Source organism: Oryx dammah, unplaced genomic scaffold, assembly GCF_014754425.2.
Source record: "Oryx dammah isolate SB20612 unplaced genomic scaffold, SCBI_Odam_1.1 HiC_scaffold_8, whole genome shotgun sequence".
In the NCBI taxonomy this organism is placed as follows: domain Eukaryota; kingdom Metazoa; phylum Chordata; class Mammalia; order Artiodactyla; family Bovidae; genus Oryx; species Oryx dammah.
Window position 1 is genome coordinate 26,286,358 of NW_024070192.1, and position 23,013 is coordinate 26,309,370.

Genomic DNA, 23,013 nt, shown 5'->3' on the forward strand with positions numbered 1-23,013 from the left:
TTAACAGAAACAGTGGAGTTGGAGTGTACTGTGCCATCTCCAAGCTGCATAACGAGAACCACCAGTGGTACTATGAAACTTCTCACTCTTTCCAAGGCATGGTTCTTTAAACTTGTGGATGTCAGCCCTCGTCACTCCCTGTGCTTTTGGACTGGTTTGGTGATCCACTGGGTGTTAGGATTTCTTCTGGTAGCTTTATGGAATGAGGATAACCTCAAAGAATCTGTCTGTAGAAACTTCACCAACCCCAGTAAGAATCCAGGACTCTCAGATCCCCACAGTGGCATCCGGCTCACTCCTCCACAATAGAATGAAGGCTTCAAGCAAACTTTAAGCCATGATAATCAGGCTTGCTGTAACTGGCACCCTTAGGCATGTGTGGCCAACACAGCTCACGGGAATCTGATCCGTGACATAACCTTGCTTGGTCCTGTGTCCAGGTCTGCACGCTTTATGAGGCCGGGGAGGGTGGAGGGTCCTGCGGGGTGCAGAGAGCAGGAGTACGGGCTGCAGCCCACCTTGAGGAGAAAGTGCTTTGCATGAGACTGCTTCTTCCTCCACTGCTCCTGGATATATTTGTAAGTGCCTATTTTGGCTTCCCTTTGAGATAAACTGATGGCTGCCTCCAGACGGAAAGGGAGAAACTTTCATTTAAAAAAAAAAGACTGATAATTGCAATATCATGTGACCAACGCCAAAATGTACAAGGTAAAATGGCAGCACAAAGAAGATGATCAGTTGTTGTGTGTGACAGGCAGCGAACGAGGCTCCAGGTTGGCTTTACAGAGCTGGTGATGCTTGGCATGTGACCTGAGAAAGAAGGGTAGGTGTTTCTGGGGGGAGGAAAGAGCATTCCATGTCTAGAGCCGTGTAATGTGATGTGGGAGGAAGCAGGGGTGTTCAGGGTGTGAGGGAATGGTAGCAAAAAGTTGGAGAAGCAGGTAAGATCATGGATGACCTTGGTGTTTCAATTTTAGATGGGGACCCATTGAAGGATTTTGGGCAGGGAAGAGACATAACCAAGTTTACATTTAAAAAGATTGAGGCAGCAAAGCAAATGGAGGATGGCCTCATGGGACCACACAGAAGACTAGGAAGCATTAGTAACTGTGGCTTTGTTTCTATATTTGTTCCCCAGAGCTGTCAAAACAAAGCATCAGAGATTTGGGTGCTTAACAGAAATTTATCCTCTCACAGTTCTGGAGGCTAAAAGTCCAGGATCAAAGTGTCAGCAAGCTTGATTTCTCCTGAAGCCCCTCTCCTCGGTTTACAGATGGCTACCTTCTCACTATGCCCTCACATGACCTGTCCTCTTTGTGTGTGTCTACCTGGTGTTTCCAAATTTTCTCTTATAAGGGTACCAGTCAGATTGTATTGGGGCAGGGTAGGAGCTCTTGCCTCTGAGACCCAGTTTCTGGCACGATGCACATGCGCCATTGAAGTCTGCACAGTGAATGAGGGAATTAGAAGTTCAGTGGTTAACACTTCGGGTGCCAGAGTGGAGCCCAGATTAAACCCTTCATCAGGAACTTGAGATCCTGAAAGCTGCGTGATGCAGGCAAAAAAAAAAAAAGTTTCAGTGAGCAGAGTCTGTAACTCTGCACTCAGGTTTCATAAGTCCTGTTTGTAGTTCAGAACGTATGCTTTTTTCCCCCTTTTTGGTGGTCTTGGCAGTGGTGAACCTACCAAAATGCTTCACTGAGAAAACAGCAGCCATCAACTGAAAACTCCCTCATCCCACCGCTACATCTACAAACAGATTTCTTTTTTCTTCTGTAGGTGTAGTGGAGAAAAGGTCCCTTTTTTCTAGGAAAGGCCAATATGCCCTGGAGCCTACAGGGTTTCCCTTCTTCTATCACCTTTCCTCCTTAAGAATTTGGAACTTTAGCTATTCTGTTATCTTCTACCTTCTCCAACACTCAGTTCAGTTCAGTTGCTCAGTCTTGTCCGACTCTCTGGGACCCCATGGACTGCAGCACGTTTCTCTGTCCATCACAAATTCCCGGAGCTTCCTCAAACTCATGTCCGTCGAGTCAGTGATGCCATCCATCTCATCTCCTTTGTCGTCCCCTTCTCCTCCTGCCTTCAATCTTTACCAACATCAGGGTCTTTTCCAATGACTCAGTTCTTTGCATCAGGTGACCAAAGTATTAGTCTCCAACACTCAACATATTCTAATTTCCCATAGTAAAAAAGCCTTCCTTACCACATACCTTTTACATCTCACCCTGTCTTGCTGTGTCCCTTCTTAAAATGAGTTGTCCATCTGCCATTTTACCCTCTCATTATCCCTTCATTCTTTTTTTTGTGTGTGTGTGTGTAATAAAGTTTTATTAAAGTATAAAGGAGATAGAGAAAGCTTCTGACTAGGCATCAGAAGAGGGCAGAGAGTACCCGCTTGTTAGCGTTAGCCATGAGTTTATATACTCTCCAATGAATCCAAAGAATGTCTGGAGGCTGTACAGACCTCACCAGACCTACTCCCATAATCTACATTTTAAGATAACAGAATTAGCCAGAAGGTTTAATCCAGAGACTGTCCTCAGGCAGAATACATTATTGTTAAATAATCCTTAGGAATGTAGAGAAGGAAATAAAGTTTGTCCTTTCTTCCTCCTTGAGAATTCCAGACCCTTCTCTCCTTGGGGACCCCTAGACTTCTTATCTACCTGCCTAGGAAATGACTCTCTCATGCCTCCCTTTTCTTTTAGGAGAATTATGTTGCCTAGGGAAAAGGGGCGTCATTCTCGTTCCATAACTGCTTCCGAGCTGAGAAGGGGCATTGTCCCTAAATTGGTGAGGCAACATATTCTCCTAATCCTCATATTGAGGATATCTGATCCAGGGGCCCCAAATAGTAGTTGGAGGAAGGTGCAGCAGTAGCAGGAGTTTGAGCAACCATTTGTAACTTAAACGCTTTCATGCAGCTAGAAACAAATCCAGTTACACAGTTACAGATGTAAGGCAACACAATCAAAATTAAAAGTCACATTATGTCCATAGTTAAAGTGCAAAGTGTTGCACCAGTCCATTTTAGGGTTGGTAGATGTCATCAGATGAAGAAGAGGCATCGCAAGTGATTGTTGTCGAAGGTATTCACAGACTTGAAGAAAGTCCTTTCCTTGAAGTGGAGATGTCCACCACGGGAAGCCTTCCACTTGTCCTAAAGGATCCTGGTCGAGCCCCCAAGATGAAAGATTGTTGTTGAATCACGACGCCGGGATTCTTGGCCCCGGAGGAGAAGAATTCAATCCGGAGCAAAGACGAGGCTTGATCGCTCAGAGCTTTTGTGTAATAAAGTTTCATTAAAGTATAAAGGAGATAGAGAAAGCTTCTGACATAGGCATCAGAAGGGGGCAGAAAGAGTACCCTGTCCCTTCATTCTTTGATCCATTTCAGTCTGACTTCCAGCTACAGATCCAACGAATTCTCTTTAGTCTTCTCATGCCAGACCTTTGGCAGACTTCTACAATGCTGGTCACTTTCACCTCCTTCCCTGACTATACTCTTCAGACTTTCCTCTTACATCTTTGGCTTTCCTTTCACAGCATCCTATGCCGGTTCCTTCTCTACCCCTTTAAAGCAGCATCTCTCAAATGTTTGGCATCTTCAGGACACTGAATGAGAATCCTGCCAGTTTCGGGTTTACTTAAAATAATGATGAACATTGCTTCATGTAATGAAATGGCCTTGTTATATACTACTCTCTCTGCCTTGGATTATTTTCTGTCTGCTTTGCTTGTCTGGAGAGCCATCATCTTTTAGGTCTTAAGTTATTTCCACAGACAGTCCTCTATGTTACTCTTTGATACAACCCTATTTTCTGATCATAATTTTTGTTGTTGTTTAGCTAATGATTAAACTTAAAATGTGTTGGGCCTGTTCCACGTCTCACGTGTTATTTTCACAGTAACATCTTATGTAAGTAGGGAGGTATTACTGTAAATCCTAATTTTACAGATCGAGAAAGGAAGGCAGAGTGGCAGAGCTGAGATTACCAACCTAGACGGTCTGTCTTTAAGAGTCCATACTCTAAAGGGTGCTAGAGTACTTAATACTACAATTTATGTTTATTTATTTATTTATTTATTTATATAATGACTCTCACTCTCTAATCCTCAAGGTCTGTGAGAGCAAACTCCGGTCTGGAAGGCATACTCCTCCCTACACTCCTCGTGACCTTGTAGAAACTGCCTTCTCTCTTCCTGCCTTGTTAATCTGGGGAGTCGGAGTGGGAGGACTAACCCAGGTAGAAGAAGCGACAGGCTCAGGGGCTAGAAGAACGGAGTCGGAACACGGCAAGAGTGCTATCTTCCGTTTCCTCCACTAGAAGACGGCACAGAGAGCGCCGCGTGAGATAAGTGATACGCTACCCGCTACCCTTTTCTCCATTTCAGCGTGGTGTTGAAGCTTCGAGACGTAGGCTCCTACTCCTGTGAAAGAGTAGGCAACGCGGGCCCACGGAGGACAGCAGCGGACTCGGCCACCGAGAGTAGCCTTGGCGCGGCATAGGGCGACGCCGACGTGCAGAGGCGGAGTCCCGGCCTCGGCAGGCTCCGCCCCCGGGCCGGCGGAAGCGGCCCGCTCTCAACTCCCAGGTCTGGGCGTGTCCCCGCCGGCGCACGCGCGCGAACTGCATGCTGGGAGGGCGCTCGCGCGGCGGCCATTTTGTCTTATCGGCTCCTGGTTGGAGGAGGCGTATAGGCCTGCTAGGGCGCCTGAGAGGTTCGCGACTGTGTTGCCGGCGTTTTCTTTGGCAGGTGCCAGGGCTGGTGGGAGCAGCCGCCCGAGGAAAGCACCATGATTTCGGCTGCGCAATTGTTGGATGAGTTAATGGGCAGGGACCGAAACCTCGCCCCGGATGAGAAGCGCAGCAACGTGCGGTGGGACCACGAGAGCGTAAGTCCCGCGGGCCTTGGGCCTGTGCCTGGGCGCCATGGGGGAGGGGAACGGCGCGGGCTGGGGCTCGCCGGGGCCTCGGCAAGGTTTGGGGCCCGGCCGCCCCGGGGTCAAGTGTCTGACCCCGTGGCTGGAGGGAATCGGGAGAATAGCCCAGGAGGGAGGAGTCTGCCTGGATCCTTGGTTAAGGGATGATTTATTGTTGTTTAAGTATCAGGGAAGTTAAAAAAAAAAAGACTCTTGGCAAAATTGAAAAGCAGCTTAATGAGGCAGGGAAACGCGGGAAAGGAAGGAGTATTTTTGTACAGCTAGAGGTTTCGGAGTTTTCACCTCGCTGTGAAATAGGGAAAAGGGCAAATTTGGCCGTTATTTGGCTGAGCGTCCTATCGTGGCAGTATATTCAGAAATGTTTCAGTTTCGACGCTTATACGGGGCAATAAAATTTTAAAAGAGGTCTTGATAAGGTTCACCGTGATTTACAAATATTGTTTGATAGCAGTACGGTCTAGTAAGCCATTCTTGTAGATAATTGTCAAGGCTTTTTCTTCATAGGAAACTCTTTGGTCCTCTTAACCCTGTAAGAGTAAGTGAGTATAAACCCAATTTCACAGATGAGACTTGAGAGGCTCACCCAAGATCTTGTCAAGTTAAATGGCGAAACTAAACCTAATCTTTGTAGTCTTGTTCACTTTCCAGTTCTGTGAACATAGTTGAAACGTTTATTTTAGGTCTTACCTGAAGAATGGATGTATAATTAACTTCACGTGCGATTGTAGTCAAACAAGATAAAGACAGTTGCTAGTCAAAACATGAAGGAATTGTTAAATATGCCTTTTTTTTTTTTTTTTGGAAGTTGCTTACTCATTTTAAACTTAGGCTTTGGTCACATTAAGATTTCTCTTTTGCTAGTGTTTGACTAGACCTATGGGGAGTTACCCGATTAGTATTGTGAAGTGTTACAGTAGAATTCTTTGTACCGGTGAAATGGTTAGATAATATCACTGACTCAGTGGGCATGAAGTTGAGAAAACTCCGGGAGCTAGTGAAGGACGGAGAAGTCGAGTGCTGCAGTCCATGGGGTCGCGAAGAGTCGGAGTTGACTTTGCGACTGAACAACAACAAATTCACACATTAGAGGTGAAGCTTTTAAAATCTTTTTTTCCCCCGACTTTTGGGTTTTTCCTCTCTCCTCAAAATAAAAATAAGAGTAACTTTGTTGCTTGCCTTGACCCTTTCCTCTTGGTAGGCATTTCTTTGTCAAGATAAAGCAACTTTTTCTTTTGCCACTCAAACTTTGCAAAAAGGAAAAGATGAACTTTATGTTTCACTTGATGTGCAAATAGGACATTTATCTATTTTGAATTACAGAGAGAAAATTGCTTTTGATTGCGTGCTCATCAGCTGTAACAGCCTGTTTGCCTAATTGGTTTTGAACAAGGATTGTGGAAAAACGTTTTTCCCTGGTGGTGGTTTATTGCCACATTGCGTTGGATGCGATGGGTTTATAACGTTAGCAACGATGAAGTTCTCAGAAAAGCAACTTAAGTTTTATGTCATCTCAGTTATAGTAAGTCTGCTTTCCTTTCAGGTGCACCCTCCCTTCAGTTTTAGTGTTTCTCACTGATACAAACTTTTGTCAAAATATTTTATGCCTTTAATAACAGATTGCACTTCATTTTGGATTCAGGGATTTGAAAAAGTCAGTGCTGGTGTTTCAGATTTCTGTCTGCAAGAAAACGTTGGTACAGACCAGGAATGTAGCATGCGGCTTTTCCTAAATAAGTTAGAATTACTGTAGGGTTTTATAAAGCTGAGGAAACTTGTGGCATCACTTCTGGGTCACTTGGTGTTTGTTGTTGGGTGTTGGCTAAAATTCTGGAGGAATGGCCAACCACAGTATATACTGTAAGGGGTTTTTTTTTTTTGGTGGTGGTGGTGAGGGTTTGTCTGCACTGGGTGGCTTGTGGGATCTTAGTCCCAGTGAAAAGTGAAGTCGTGTCCTACTCTTTGCGACCCCATGGATTGTAGCCTGCCAGGCTCCTCCGTCCATGGCATTTTCCAGGCAAGAATAGTGGAGTGGGTTGCCATTTCCTTCTCCAGGGGATCTTCCCAAGCCAGGGACCAAACCCGAGTCTCCTGCATTGTAGGCAGATGCTTTTACCATCTGAGCCACCAGGGAAGTTCTTAGTCCCTGACGAGGGATCAAACCCAGGCCTTGTCAGTGAAGGTGAAGTCCTAACCATTGGACTGCCAGGGAATTCCCCCAATATTTTTGCATTCCAGTTCTATCTGGAAATTTTTCTTTGCCACACTTGCACTAGATGGGGAAAGCCATTTCAGCTGGGCGAGGTCCTTTTGTTTAACAATGAAATGGAAACTTTATTGTTAAAAGTAATTCCTAGATATCTGTATTAGCCTGATCTGTGGAATTTGTTTTAAATGCAGAGATGTACTTCATCACTGCCCACCCCCCATTCTGATCCTGTAGGTTTACAGAAAGGCCTCTGAAATCTGCATTTTTTAAATGGCATCTTTATGCACTCTAAAGCTTGTAAACGACTGCTTCCTGACCTACTTCCTCGGCACTATGTTTTTAAATGTTGAACTAGAAGCACTTGGAGGAAACTTTTTTTTTTAAGTGAAAGCTGTATTTGTGATGCAGATTATTGACCTTTCACTTATTTGTAAAGATATATGTAAGTAACCACTCAGGGAAAGTGCTTTACTATACAGGTGTTTCCAGCTTTTGTAGATTGTTAGCTTTTGATCTGAGAGAAATTGGTTTGCAACTAAAGCCATCAGCTTTAATACTGTTCCAAGGATTCATTGACACACCTCCCTCCCTCATTGATTAATATTTTACATTTCCTTGTGTTTTTTTATTAAGCACTTTGTTTTCTCTGCTTTATTAATCCTAAACAACCAGAGTAATGAGGAAAGCATGTGATTTTAACTGCCTAGGGTGAACACCTTTCAGTTATGTCCACATGGGAAGATTTCAGTGTTAGAGAAGGCATTGGTAGCCTTTGGATAATCTGGAGTTGAGATTGTAGGGAATTGTAACTAACATCTGGTCTGGAGCTTTTATTATTAAATTTATACCAAAAACTTTGTAGTTCAGATTGAGGATTTTATTTTGTCGTGAAAGTCGCTCAGTTGTGTCTCTTTGTGACCCCATGGGCTATACATTTCATGGAATTCTGCAGGCCAGAATACTGGAAGTGTGTCATTCCCTTCTCCAGGGGATCTTCCCAACCAGGGATCGAACCCAGGTCTGCATTGTAGGTGGATTCTTTACCAACTGAGCCACCAGGGGAGCCCAAAAGTAAAAATTTTTTTAAACCATTAACTCTGATTCTAATATATAAAATGAGACCTTGTTCATCATTTATCGAACTCTTGTATGCCCTCTGTTCAGTGAACACTTAATAATTTATGAGGGGAATTGAAATAAATGTTCTTTTCTGAAATCTTCCCAGTGTTAACAGATACCATCACACTGAAAGTTGTTTGGAAAAGAAGAAACAGTTAAGGTTACTGTCCACAATTTTTATTTGTGGCTTTTTTTTTTTTTTTAACTAAAAAAGATACTCAGAATCTGAAAAGGAAACCAGAAGCAACAAAAACAAAAAATTAGTAATTATAGTGCATGACATTTACACGTGTTTTGTTAGTTTTAAACCATAGTCATCAAAATGTTTTTTTCTGCCATAAGTGTAGACATTTCCTGCCTCAGTGTATAGTACATGGTAAGTCTTGGGCTTCTTGGAATTTCCAGCAGTCTCTGTGTAATGTATATAATTACTGTTTGCTTTTTCTCTCCAAAACTTATAAACAGAAGTGAGTGGTGGACTGGACTCTTTGTATCCATGTGTGTAAGACACATTATCAGTATATGACTAGTATTATTTCCTCTGTATCTCCTACTGCTTTCATTATTTTGAAGCAGTTTTATCATTTCAGCCTTAAAGACATGTCTAAATGTGAGGATGAAAACCACAAAAGACATGTCTAAATGTGAGGATGAAAACCACAGTATTATCACACTGAAAATATTAAAGTATTTCCTCAATCTTTGATTGCTTCTGGAAAACCATGTGCGTCTCATTAGACTTTACCCCCCCCCCTTTTTTTTGGATGCCCCATGTAGCTTTCGGGGTCTTGGTTCCCAGATGAGGGATTGAACGCAGGCCCTCAGGCAGTGAAAGCTCGAAGTCCTAACAACTGGACAACCAGGGAATTCTGTGTCTCATTAGACTTGATTTCTTAACAAGGGGAGAAAGTAGCTTAAGTTAGTATACAGTGCTTCATTGTTTATGAAATATGTTTAATTTTCTATTTCTTGTAAGTTAGGAAGTTCCTTTGATTATTTTACAAAAATGTATCACTTAACATTTTTTTGTATGTTTGGTTGCAGTGAGTCTTCGTTGCTGTGCATGGGCTTTCTGCAGTTGCAGCGAGTGGGGCCTGCTCTTGTTGCAGAGCACAGGCTCTAGGCACTTGGGTTCAGCAGTTGCAGCAGGCAGGCGCAGTGGCTGTGGTGCATGGGTTTAGTTGCTCCGCAGTATGTGGAGTCTGCCTAGCCAAGGATCGAGCCCGTGTCCCCTGCATGGCAATCGGATTCTTATCCTCTGTGCCACCAGAGAAGCTCTGAATGTTTTTTTTTAATAAACCTTGTTAAAAGTTGGGACAAAATGACTTTGGGAAGTAATGGAAGGCTTCTTAGCGGGAGAGAGAAAGATGTTTACTATCCCTGCTGCTGTGGAAAATTGATTAAAATTTTATGAAAACTTTGTGTAGGCAATGAAAAGAGTGAACTCTGATTAATTACTACATTAGAAATTGATGTTACTGTTTTATGTTCCCTCCAATTTAGGCTCATTAAAGTGATTTTTTTTTTTTTACAGAAGTAAACTTGGCTTATGTAAGTATGCATGCGTGTGTGCATGCCAAGTTGCTTCAGTTGTGTCTGATTCTTTGCAACCCTATGGACCATAGCCCGCCAGGCTCCTCCATGGGATTCTCTAGGCAAGAACACTGGAGTGGGTTGCTATGCCCTTCTCCAGGGGATCTTCCCAACCCAAGGATCAAACCTGCGGTCTCTTACATCTCCTACATTGACAGGTGGTGTCTTTACCACTAGCTCCTCCTGGGAAGCCTGTATAAGTATAGTATATAATTAACAACTTTCATTTATACTGTGGAGTCTTTCCTTGTAGGTACAGTGTAAATGTACCTTAGTTTATTTCATGTAGATTATGTCGAGTTCTTTTACAATTACCAACCAAGCTGCAATGAACACTCTAGTACATAGAACTGAATCACTTGTAGGATAGGTTCCTAGAAAGATGACGACTGAGTTAAGTGCACATTTTACATTTTGATGGATGTTGCCAGGTTGTCCCACAGCTCTAGTCATGTTTGGAGTGTTCCTTTTTCCCAGCAGTGTATCTAATGCCAGATTTTGTTTTTATTTTTCACTTTGTTTAATGTGGTGGAAACTCACGATTAAATTTTTCTAGTCAGATTCCTGAGATTGTTTGTATCTGCATTCTCTTAAGTGGTAGTGAAAAGTTTGATATTGAACGCTTCTGGTCTTTGCTATTACCTTAATTTATCAAGAGAATCACAATTATGTTGTGGTTGTAGTCCTGGCATACTGCAGTCCATGGGGTCCCAAAGAGTAGGACGCTACTTAGCAGCTGAACAACAGCAACCACAAATTCTGCCCTTGCCCCCCACCCCCCGCCCCCTCTTCTGAGCCCCTTTGGTTATCAGATTGTTAGGTCCATGATGGACATTTAGTAAAGACTCGCTGAATAAAAGACTTAATATTTTTAATTAAACATTCTCAATCTCTGGGAAAGATTAAAACAGTTTAAGTAGCTAGGGTTTATTGGGTAGAGTAACAGTTGTTTTCATGTACCATTTCTTTACAGCAGTATCTTAAGCAGAGTTGGAGAGTAAGAGCATACAGAACAAAGAATTAGGAAAATAGGTTTTAATCTGTATTTTGTAAGTAGCCTGATGCCTTCTTGAAACTCTAATACTTTGGCCAGCTGATGCAAAGAGCTGACTCATTTGAAAAGACCCTGGTGCTGGGAAAGATTGAAGGCCGGAGGAGTGGGGGACGACAGAGGATGAAATGGTTGGATGGCATCACCGACTCAATGGACATGAGTTTGAGTAAACTCCGGGAGTTGGTGATGGACAGGGAGGCCTGGCATACTGCAGTCCATGGGGTTGCAAAGAGTTGGACACGACTGAGTGACTGAACTGAACTGCCTTCAGAGCAGATCATGTGGTTGATTTCATCTCAGATGGAGTGATAGGACTAAATTACAGGTAGAGCTGCTGGCATATCTTGTTTGATTGTCTTGAGTGCCTAAAGACATATTTAAGAAAGTAATGAGTATTTTAAAAAACAGACTGATTTGCCCATTTCTCTCAATAAACATACTAAAATTTACAGTCCCACTATGAAATAGTTATTATCTCCTTTTTTTGTATTGAGAATACCAAGGCAGAGTTACAGATTTAGTTTTTCATAGTTGAAAAGTGGCAGCAAAAAATCAAACTGTTTTGATTCTCCAAGCATACCGATTTCCACTTGGCTATTTTCATACTCTGCTGAGTTTGTCTTTTCATGCCTAGAATGTGTTATCATTAATTTCTGAACTTAACCAGTTCAGAAACTTAACCAGGTTAAGCTTTACCACCTGACATTCCTGACTAAATTCCTATTTGTTTTTAGTGATGCATGTACTGACACACTTAAAATGATGCAAAATTGAACAAGTCAGACTTTTTAATAATTAGAAGAGTATATAGCATTTAAAAACATTAGCCTTTTGCACATATAGAGCCCTTTTTAGTTGAGGTATAGTTGATATTATATCAATATAAGTTTGGGGTATACAACGTAGTGATTTACAATTTTTAAAGATTGTACTCTATTTATAGATCCTATAAGGGGCTTCCCAGGTAGCTCAGTGGATAAGGAATCCACCTGCAGTACAGGAGGAGTTTGATCCGTGGGTTGGGAAGATCTGGAGGAGGCCATGGCATCCTACTGCAGTATTCTTGCCTGGAGAGTCCCATGGACAGAGGAGCCTGGCGGGTTCCATAGGGTCATAAAAAGTTGGACACAACTTGAAGCGATTGAGCACACACAGAGTTACTATAAAATATCAGCTGTATTCCCTGAGCGGTACTTCTTTGTAGCTTATTTAACTTATATTCTTATATATCTTAGTCTGTGCCTCTTAATACCCTACCACTATTTTGCCCCTCCCTCTTCCCTCTCCCCACTGGTTCTCTACATTGCAGTCTGTTTTGTTGTTGTTATTTTCACTAATTTGCTTTTTTTTAGATACCTCAAATACATACAGTGTTTTGCCTCTGTTTGGCTTATTTCACTAAGTATAATTCCCTCCAAGTCTATCTGTGTTGTTGCGAATGGCAAATTTCTATTTTTCATGGCTGATTATTGTTCTATCATGTATATTTACCTCATTTTCTTCATCCATCCATGTGTTGATTGACATTAAGGATGCTTCGATTCTTGGCTCTTGTAAATAGTGCTGCTGTGAACATTGGTATGAATTAGTCTTCATTTTATTTGGATGTATACTCCGGAATGGAATTGCTGGATTAAATATAGTAGCTTTATTTTTAGTGTTTTGAGGAACTTCCATGTGGTTTTTTCAGGGTGGCTGCACCAATTTACATTTCTACCAGCAGTGTACCAGGGATTCCCTTTTCTCCACATCCTTGCCAACGTGTTACTTGTGGTCATACTGAGCCTTTTTAATAGAGTATTAGAATTTCCAAAAGAAAATGGTACAAATATACTATGACCTATCACTACATGTAACAGGATTAATATTGATATAAAGCTAAATCTGTTGTTTAGACATGATATTTTGAATCTGGTTGTTCTTTATGACCTTAGTTCTTCTGGACACAGCTTATGGAACCTCACTGCTTCAAATAAGTGTAAAACATTTGACCTTTGAAGCAAAAAACAGTATTTCAAATGCAACATCCAGTTCTAAATGTCTCAAAAAAAACTCATTCAATCCTAAATTTAGTAGACCTTTTCTATGTTATACTTGTACATTGATAATTTACCCAATAGCAATTAAGGGTTATATGGAGATATTTCGAAATTTTGCTTAACAGATTTTGGTTTGCAGTGTTACAAAATTAAATTTAGTATAGAGCAGTCTCAGAATGGCAACCCACTCCAGTGTTCTTGCCTGGAGAATCCCAGGGACGGGGGAGCCTGGTGGGCTGCCGTCTATGGGGTCGCACAGAGTCGGACACAACTGAAGCAACTTAGCAGCAGTAGCAGCAGTCTCAGAATATATCTGAAGGAGTTACAAAAGTACCCATGGGAGAGAATTGAAAATTGGTCTTATGTTAATAATTCTTCCTCATACCTTAAAAGTCACTCAGTGCTGGCATGTGTGAAGATATCCAGGACACCTTAGGGCCTGTTACGAGATCTCTTTGAGTGAAAATACTGAACTGGATAGTTTTAAATGAGTGTTATTTGGAATTTAGGCAGTGATTTCCAAATCCTCGTGTGTAAATTGGTTCTGGTCTTTAACAAAGTTAAAACAATAAGAACACTGCAGAGTTTTTGTTTTGTTTTTAAATTAAAAAAAAATCACCTTTATTCTGGATGTCTTTATCCAAAATTTGTTTTTTTCTGGGGAGTAAGGCAGTGATTTCTATTATGGTAGAAATCGAAAATGCTCTCAACTGTCAGTCTTGCATTTCTTATACTGAAATCCAGGAGCCTGAAAGTCATTAATTTGCCTAAATGACTTAACAAATGATATTGTTCTTAAACTTACGTGGTTGAAAGATGTAGATCATGAAATGAGAAAATGGTTATTTGGCATCCTTTTCTGGCATAATTTTAAAACTGACCAGTTTCAAAAAGTTAAAGTTAACCTTTGTTTTTTTCACTAGGTTTGTAAATACTACCTCTGTGGTTTTTGTCCTGCGGAATTGTTCACAAACACTCGTTCTGATCTTGGTAAGTAAATTTTCTATAATTTTTATTGCATTTATGATTCAAGAGAAAGTGATACTTTATAATTTTGGAAAGAAGTTTTCTGTTAAAGGTGTTGATAATTTTGTTCCTGGCTTTTTAAAAAAATGTATTAACAAATGCCAGTCTAATTAAACATGGTGGCTTATTTGAATCTACATATGTATTTCCATTCCCTCCTGAAACCCCTCCACTAAAATGAAAATTTAAAAACAAAAAAGGTGTAAACGGAAGACGAGATAACATTAGCGATGTCAACAAATTTTTGGAAGATGACAAGTGGATGGAAGAATAGCAGAGAAACCTGTATCCTAAAAGCCTGCAGAAGGGGATATTAAACAGAAGCAAGAGTTTGATCAGCAGAACCCTGGACAGGCTCAGGATTTGGAGGCATCAGGTACCATAGAAGGCAGAGTTGAATTATGGGGCTGAAAACCAGAGATTAGTCTAGTTCAGGGTTTCTCAACCTTGACATTTGACAGTTTGACCTGGAAAATTCTGTGTTTGGGGAGGTGGGAGGGTCTCCTGTGAGTTACAGGATGCTTAGCAGCATCCTTGGCCTCTATGGAGTAGATGTCAATAAAAATCTCCCAATTTGGACAACCAAAAATGCCTCCAGGCACTTCTAGATATCCCTGGGGGCAAAACTGCCCCATGTTGAGAAGCACTAGTCTGGGTGGTCTGACCTGTGCATCAAGTAATTCTGTCTCCCATGCCAACAGCACTGGAGACCAGGGGGTTATGTTCTGAAGAAATTGGGCTAAATGAACCACAAAATGCAAAAATCGACCATTTTCTCTCCAGGATGGTACATAACTAGTATCATTCTAGAAATATAAAATGGAAATTAAATTCGTTAAGCACAATGCTTGCCCTGAAGCATAAAGAGCACATTATGGCTGGATATATCTAGGTATTGGGATTTTCAGATGTAGGACAGGGCAGTAATGAATAAAAATGAGACTGTAAGAGAGATTAAATGAGTCTGTTTTCTTAATAGTGAGGTTTTCCCATTCCCTTCCTCTGCCCTGTTCCTAGAAGGATACAGCCAGATGTTTTTTCCCCAGGCAGAAGAGAAGAGGATTCTTTAGAGAAAGTGAACAGTTCCAGAGAAGTGATCTACAGGTACTGACCCTTGGGGAATCTCCTAAAAGAAAGTCTTGCTGCCTGATTTTCCTGTGGTAAAGCCTGTTAGTTCACAAACCCTGCCTGTGCATACCAACTTCGAGTCAGATTTTGGAAGTATTTTGCCAGCCAAGATTGCTATTTGAAGAAAACCTTCAAACAGATTAACCAAAACCAACAGAAAAAAAGAATTTAGTGGAATATGGTGATAATGGGAGAAAACAGAAGAAAAAAGTTTTAAAGCTGTAACTAAATTGAGTATCCCCAAAGAAATAAGAGAAAATATCAGGAGGAATAGGATGCTATATAAAAAAAAAGTTTTTAAAAAATAAAGAGTTCTTGAAATTAGAACTAGAGAAATATGAACATCAGTGGGAGGTTTTGAGGATAAAATAAATTTGTGGTATGTTGAGAAAAAATTAAAATTTGAAAAAATTCTATCAGTCCAGTGCTGTGATAGCTAATTAAGAGAGTTCCAGATAGAGAAAACAGAAGGGAGAAAATCTTAAGATTGCATTACTGAAGGATTTTACTCTCTAGATGGAGTGAATCCTTCTAGAACTCAGCACAGCAAATGATAAAAAGATCCATACCAAAGCACATTATTGGGAAATTCCAAAACACCAGGGGTGGGGTGGGGCACACAAGATTATCAATCAGAATATCCTCGATTTGTCAGTAACAACACTGGAAGCTTGAAGACACTGGAGAAACATCCTCGGGATTCTGAATGGTAAAATGTTTTTACCTAGGTTAGCTGTATAGCCAAACAGCAAAATACGAGTGTGAAAAAAAATATTTTCAGCCATGCAGGTCTCAACAAATTTAACTACCAGGAACCTTTTCTGTGGAAACTCATGGGTGTAAACCAAGAAGGAAAAAAATAGATCCAGTAAACTGTATCTAGTACAGACCAGAAAAGGACTTTCAGAGGATGACAACTCTATTAGTGAGCTTAGGGAAAAAAAGGTAGCTCAGATTGAAGCAGGATGGAAAGCTCATGGAAGAAAATAAAGCTGATTTGATTATCTAATATATTTTGAATCTTGAGGGAGATTATTACTGAGCTAGTTTTGATAGCTGAGTTAGTGTCTGGAGTGAATTTGGAAATAGAACATACAAGAGACTGAACTGAAGAAAAACCAGTAAGTGTATCAAAAGTGTCATCATAATGCCCTTTTTGCTTAACTTGGGAGTTAATAGGACATGGCATCAAAATATAAACACTGAATGTTCATTTAAATTTTTCATGCCTAAGATAAACCAAAAAAAAGGCAAGATAAGCATAGAATTCAGAACTGGAGGCAAATTCCAGAAGATAAAGCTAAAAGGGTTAAAATTGATTGCCTTTTGGAGATGGTAAGAGGTAGGACTAGGGTGCTAGTCTTAACAGTATTCATAGAGACTCTAATAAAATGTCAGTGGTGGTTCAGACCAAAGGTCTGCTGTCATCCTAGCTTACTTCTTGGCAGTAAGGAACAATTTTCTCACCCCTCCTCCTCTCTTCCTTTGCCATACGGCACACCTTGAAGGCTAAGGAGGACAGTCGTCCTGTGCATACTTGGGCACGCTGCTCCATGAGTTAGTAGGCTCAACTTAGGTGTCTGCAGACTACTCAGTGATTAAATGGACCTTCTTTCCTTTTTTAAAAAATAGACTTCCTTTTGTTTTGGCAAGAGAAAAGTTAATTTCAATAATGTATATTGAATACATTTATATTTCTTGTTGTTTTAGGACCATGTGAAAAAATTCATGATGAAAATCTACGGAAACAGTAAGTTACCTTTTTTGGGATCATCCTCACTCCCAGTCATTATTTACTTTAAAGGGGACAAGGATTGAAGAAATAATTTATGTAAAATGAAATGTAAATTTAAATGTAAATGTCTGTTAAATGCTACCTTCTTTACCAGGATGAGGGGGCAGCTAGAAATTCACTTCTTATGTATGTGCCTGGTTTACTCTTCAGTACTTTTCTTCTTTTTTTTTTTTTTTTTAAACTTTTTTGGGTATACCACATGGCTTGTGGGATCTTAGTTCCCAGACTAGGGTAAATGTAAATTTATGTAAAATGAATGTCATGTAGAGGTCCTACTCATTAGTTGGGGGTTATAGAAAGTGATACAGCTATATGTAGCATCACCATACGAGTTCATACTGTATGCCAAGAATGAGCCTAAGCTTTTTTTCTATATCTTATCTGTTTTTTTATTTTTTGCTAAGTTGCTTCAATCATGTCTGACTTTGTGACCCCCTGGATTATAGCTCACCAGGCTCCTCTGTCCATGGGATTCTCTGGGCAAGATTACTGGAGTGGGTTGCCATGCCCTCCAGTTTTTATTTTTTAGTTTATTATTATTTTTTGGCTGCTCCTCCCAGCTTGTATGATCTTAACTCCTTGACCAGGGATTAAACCTAGGCCATGACAGTAAAAACACTGAGAGTCCTAACCACTGGACCTCCAGAGAATTCACTTGCTTTTTTTTTTTTCCTTTCATATTTGTTTTTTAACAGACCTAATTTTATAAATGAAACTTGTCCTGGAGCCAGGGTCACAGATCCAGTCTAGTGTTCACCTAGATTTGCCCAGTTGTAACTTCTGTGCTCTTAATACACTGTTAAATGCTACCCTCTTTACCAGGATGAGGGACAGCTAGAAATTCACTTCTTATGTATGTACCTGGTTTACTCTTCAGTACTTACTTACTTTTTTTTTTTTTTTTTTTTTTTTAACTTTTTTGGGTATGCCACATGGTTTGTGGGATCTTAGTTCCCAGACTAGGGTTTGAACCCAGGCCTGCAGCAGTGAAAGCAGGGAGACCTTGGAATTCCCTACTCTTCAGTCTGAATGCAGTAGTAGTTCATGAGATTAGTGAACATAGAATATGAGAGTTGTAAATGGATAAAAAATTGGAAAGAAAATAATATTTATTTTCATTTTATTAGGTATGAGAAGAGTTCTCGTTTTATGAAAGTTGGCTATGAGAGAGATTTTTTGCGATACTTACAGAGTTTACTGGCAGAAGTAGAACGTAGAATTAGACGAGGCCATGCTCGTTTGGCATTATCTCAAAACCAGCAGTCGTCTGGGGTGAGTATGAATTAATTTACGATCTTTGTAAAGTGTCCTTTCCTCTGGAAAGCCAGCGATCTCCCTAGTATTGAAACTTGGGCTCAAGTTCAGTCATTGCTCTCTATGTTTTAAAATGACATAAAACTTAAAAAGTTGTGTTTTTTTTTCAGTCTTTATTAGTAAATGAATATTTTGCTAATCGGAAATTTTTTATCTTAAATATCAGTAACTGACAAAATATGCAACTGATTAACAAAAATTGAGATAATTGAGTTACTGTCCTTGTGATTTAGCATTTCGGTTATTAAATATGAATACTAGGTATGGTATATGGAAGGCTAAATGTTTATTTTTATATTTTAGTTGTTGATAATACACATTCTGTTGTCTTCATCAGGCAGCTGGTCCAACAGGCAAAAATGAAGAAAAAATTCAGGTTCTAACAGATAAAATTGATGTACTCCTGCAGCAGGTAAGAATTGGAACTCCTACTAGAATTGCTAAAATTAAAAAGACTGACAGTATCAAATGTTAGTGAAGATCTGGGCAAACAAACTATTTTACTCTGTTGGGATTATTTAAAGTGATGCAGAGGCTGGTCCGAAGGTAGTGAGTTATCTCAATTGATTGTTCACAGTCAGTTACAGATCGAACTCCTCGTTCTACTCTTCCCCCCTTCTCACTACTGCACTTGACTAGTCTAAAAAAAAATAAAAAATAAAAAAAATAAAGTGATGCAGAAACTTTGGAAAAGAGTTTCTTTCTTCAAAGGTTAAGAGATGCACTGTGAGCCATTCCACTGCTAGATATTAATCTAAGAGGTGGAAGCATATGTTTACACAGAGTTGTATACCAGTGTTTATAGAGGCTTTATTCATAATAGGTGCAAAAAAAAACCCCACCCCAAACAAACCTGGAAACAAATGTCTGTCAGGTTAATGGGTAAACCAATTGTGATGTACCTATACAGTGATAGTACTCAGTGATAAAAAGGAATTAACTATTTGTAATAATATTGATGAATCTTAAGATAGTAGGTTGAGTGAAAGAGGCCAAACCCCACAAAAGGAATAGAGCACATGGTTCCATTTAAATACAGTTCTAGAAAATGCAGACTGATTTATAGTGACAGAAAACAGATTGCTGGTTGCTTTGGGAGAAGGCGCAACACAGAGACAGTAGGAAACTTGGGTGGATTTGCTTATTATCTAGACTGTGGTGTTGATTCATGGAAGTCAGACCTTACAAAATTGTCTATCCTAGAAACCTTCTGTGTATTTCCTGTCAGGTATACATAGTTAATGCTGTGGGAAAAAAATCGATTAAGGGTAAATTAAACCCAAAGAGGCTTCACTAAACAAAACAAATGCGAACAACTTCTATACGCTAATGAAGCTTGAGGGTAAAAAGAAAGATAATAGGATAGTGTGGTTAGAAAGATATCCTGACTGCTTTTTGAATTCCTCTTAGATTGAAGAATTAGGATCTGAAGGAAAAGTAGAAGAAGCCCAGGGAATGATGAAATTAGTTGAACAGTTAAAAGAAGAGAGAGAGTTGCTTAGGTCCACAACTTCGGTGAGTAGCAACCTCATTTTGATATAACCATGCTGTTAGCTGTGTATTGCTAGGATCTATTCCTATTTATGACTAATTTTATAATGTCATCAAACTTTTATTTTAAAGGGCCACGTAGTATTTATGATTTCAGGTCATAAATGTAATAAAAGCTCTGTTTTTACATTTATATTACAAAATAGCTTTAGACAATGTGTAAACAAATGTCTGTAATTTTGTTTCAATAAAACTTTGCAAAAACAGGCCTCTAGCTGCTGGCTTGCTAACCTGTGCCTTAGATAGTTAAGTATTTTGGTTGGGGATAGGTTTTGGTGGTTTCTTGTTTTTGTTACTAATCAAATTACTTAGTTCATATTTACCTTACTACAAAGTTGGTATACTCTTAATAATACCCCTACTTACTTAACTTTGAATTAGATGATACAGTATACGTGTTTTGGATATTGATGGTAAAATATAATTGAGCATTGGTTCCCAAATATTAAAAGGGTATGTTCAGATTATATGCAGTGAGTTCAATTCCTTAATGATTTTGAAACACTTTTTAAATTATTTTTATTATTTTTGGTTTTTTTGGGTCTTCATTGCTGTACTTGGGCTTTTTCTAGTAGCAGAAAGTGGAGGCCACTCTCTAAGCCCATTGACTTCAGTAGTTGAGGCACAGGGGCTGTTCAGGTACACCTCGAGGGCCCTGCCTAGAGCCTGCAGGCTTCAGTAGTTGTAGCACGCACTCTCCGTAGTTGTAGCTTTCAGGCTGTGGCGTGCAGGCTCGGTAGTTGTGGCATATGGGCTTAGTTGCTCTGAGGCATGTGGAGTCTTCCCAGACCAGGGATCAGACCTGTGTCCCCTGCATTGGCAGGCAGATTCCTGTCTACTGCACTACCAGGGAAGTCCCCCAAAACATTTTTAATATGGAGTCCACATCTTTAACCTGTTGAACCAAGCAGGAAATGAATTTAGACTAAAATAGGTAGCTTTCTGAGAGGTAGGTTAACTTTTTCGAGGCAATATGTAGTTCAAGGGTTATAATAGAGGGATGGGGTCGTAATACTTCTTGAAAAGTTGATTGCTGTTGTCATGCTTCCCCTGTCTAAAAGTTACTGCTAAGTATTATGTCTTTGGGGAAATGGAAGGTAGCAGTTCACAAAGTTAAAAATCTTTTCTAAATGTTAAAAGTATTTTTGAGGGGAATTTGTTTGTTTTCTTTTGATGAGATATTTTATAATAACTGATTTATCATTTCAGACAATTGAAAGTTTTGCTGCCCAAGAAAAACAAATGGAAGTTTGTGAAGTGTGTGGAGCCTTTTTGATAGTGGGGGATGCCCAGTCCCGGGTAGATGACCATTTGATGGGAAAACAGCACATGGGCTACGCCAAGATTAAAGCTACTGTAGAAGAATTAAAAGTAAGTTTCTTACGAGCATACATTTTAGCTACATCTAGTACTTTATGTTAGTGTGGTTAAGAATTGATTGTGTAGATTTAAAACGCTCAATATTTTTGCCGGGTTATTTGAGGTAGTGATAATTCCTGTAATATTTTGTTATTTATCAGATGAGCAAAGTGCTTTATTTTCTTTGCTCTGTAGTGTCAGGAATTTGGGAGAAGGAATATTCCTGAGGGTTTAGTCAAATATCTTGTCTGCATACATGGCGTTAAGATTTCTCCAGTTCACTTTTAGGTATCAAATTTCATAAGTTGGTCTACAGTTGATTCATGTTAGGTAGCCATTGTTTGACAGCGTCTTTAAGGTTATTTCGTTCTGAAAAAATTGAATTTGATTTCTTTAGGAAAAATTAAGAAAAAGAACTGAAGAACCTGATCGTGATGAGCGTTTAAAAAAGGAGAAGCAAGAACGAGAAGAAAGAGAAAAAGAAAGGGAGAGGGAAAGAGAAGAGAGAGAGAGGAAAAGACGGAGAGAAGAGGAAGAAAGGGAAAAAGAAAGAGCTCGGGACAGAGAAAGAAGAAAGAGGAGTCGATCACGAAGTAGGCATTCAAGCCGAACTTCTGACCGAAGATGCAGCAGGTCTCGGGACCACAAAAGATCACGAAGTAGAGAGAGAAGGCGAAGCAGGTATGTTGAACACATGAGACAGTGCCAGGCATATAGTGAAAGTGTTAGTTGCTCAGTTGTGTCTGACTCTTTGAGACCTTGTGGACTGTAGCCTGCCAGGCTCCTCTGTCCATGGAATTCTCCAGGAAAGAATACTGGAGTCAGTTGCCATTCCTCCTCAGGGGATCTTCCCGACCCAGGGATTAAACTGGGTCTCCTGCATTGCAGGTGGATTCTTTACCTGAGCCACCATAGTGAGTGTGCATTAAATAATAGTAATTACTGGTGAATTCCTTGGTACTTGGGATCCTCTTAAGTCTCATTAAGCACTCAGGCAGATGAAAGTTGAATCAGTGAACGAGTTCATCTTGTAGGCAACTTCACTGCTCTTTCTTAGGCCGTCTAAGGAGATTTGATGCAGTCTTATTAGGGAGTTAGTGTAATGGATGAGTGCTTCTCTTATTGATTCTGAGACATTTAAATCATAAATTATTTGGGGTAGGATTACCTATTTGAAAAATTGAAGTTAAGGACTTTCAATTTTCAGTTTTTAAGGTTTCTTATATAAATGATATAAATGTGTTTTAATAGTAGATTGTATTCATTTGCCTTTAAGAGTGGTTTTTGCTTTAAATAAGAGTATGTAATTCTTCAAGGTTTTTTCTCACTGTAATATCAGCTGAAGTCGCTCTCCTTTTGTTTCAAATCATTTAAGAAGTAGAGATCGACGACGAAGCAGAAGCCACGATAGATCAGAAAGGAAGCATAGGTCTCGTAGTCGGGATCGAAGAAGATCAAAAAGCAGAGACCGAAAGTCGTATAAGCACCGGAGCAAAAGTCGAGACAGAGAACAAGATAGAAAATCGAAGGAGAAAGGTTAGTTTTTGTGAGAACTTGATTCTTTAAGGGACCGTTTTCACTTTGTCTCCTCACTAACTCACTTTTCTTTAGACAAGCAGAGTTCCACTTCAAGCTATATTTATTTTTACTTTGATGAACCCCATTCAAGAGGAGACAAGTCTTATTTTCTCTTGTGCTGATCTATGAGAATGACAGTTGACCTTGTGTTTTCTTAGAACATGTTAAAGTCACATCCTTCAATTTATAACTTGAAGGCTTATCATTTAGATTCTTCCAAGTATTGCATTACCTGTTAGGATTATTAGGCTGTAGAATTCTTGGTTATTGGCAACATTTTTTAGTTATTTGGCAACACTTGCTG

General features: G+C 39.9%; 1 protein-coding gene, 1 long non-coding RNA gene and 1 pseudogene across 2 annotated transcripts in view; 2 read left to right on the plus strand and 1 right to left on the minus strand.

The window, feature by feature from the left end:
• LOC120866628 lies at nucleotides 1–4,639 on the minus strand (annotated as a pseudogene).
• The window catches only part of LUC7L3 (LUC7 like 3 pre-mRNA splicing factor), a 25,930-nt gene continuing 7,544 nt past the window's right edge, over nucleotides 4,628–23,013 (plus strand). Inside the window, 9 exon segments of the mRNA XM_040245708.1 lie at nucleotides 4,628–4,899; nucleotides 13,882–13,948; nucleotides 16,823–16,862; nucleotides 18,035–18,179; nucleotides 18,559–18,633; nucleotides 19,632–19,736; nucleotides 20,982–21,143; nucleotides 21,529–21,812; nucleotides 22,507–22,667. Of these exon segments, the coding sequence (XP_040101642.1) occupies nucleotides 4,801–4,899; nucleotides 13,882–13,948; nucleotides 16,823–16,862; nucleotides 18,035–18,179; nucleotides 18,559–18,633; nucleotides 19,632–19,736; nucleotides 20,982–21,143; nucleotides 21,529–21,812; nucleotides 22,507–22,667 (1,138 nt within the window). The 5' untranslated portion in view covers nucleotides 4,628–4,800.
• On the plus strand, nucleotides 18,640–19,524 carry LOC120867348. Its single transcript, XR_005721859.1, has 2 exons — nucleotides 18,640–18,744; nucleotides 18,894–19,524. It is a non-coding gene; the product is annotated as an uncharacterized LOC120867348 (long non-coding RNA).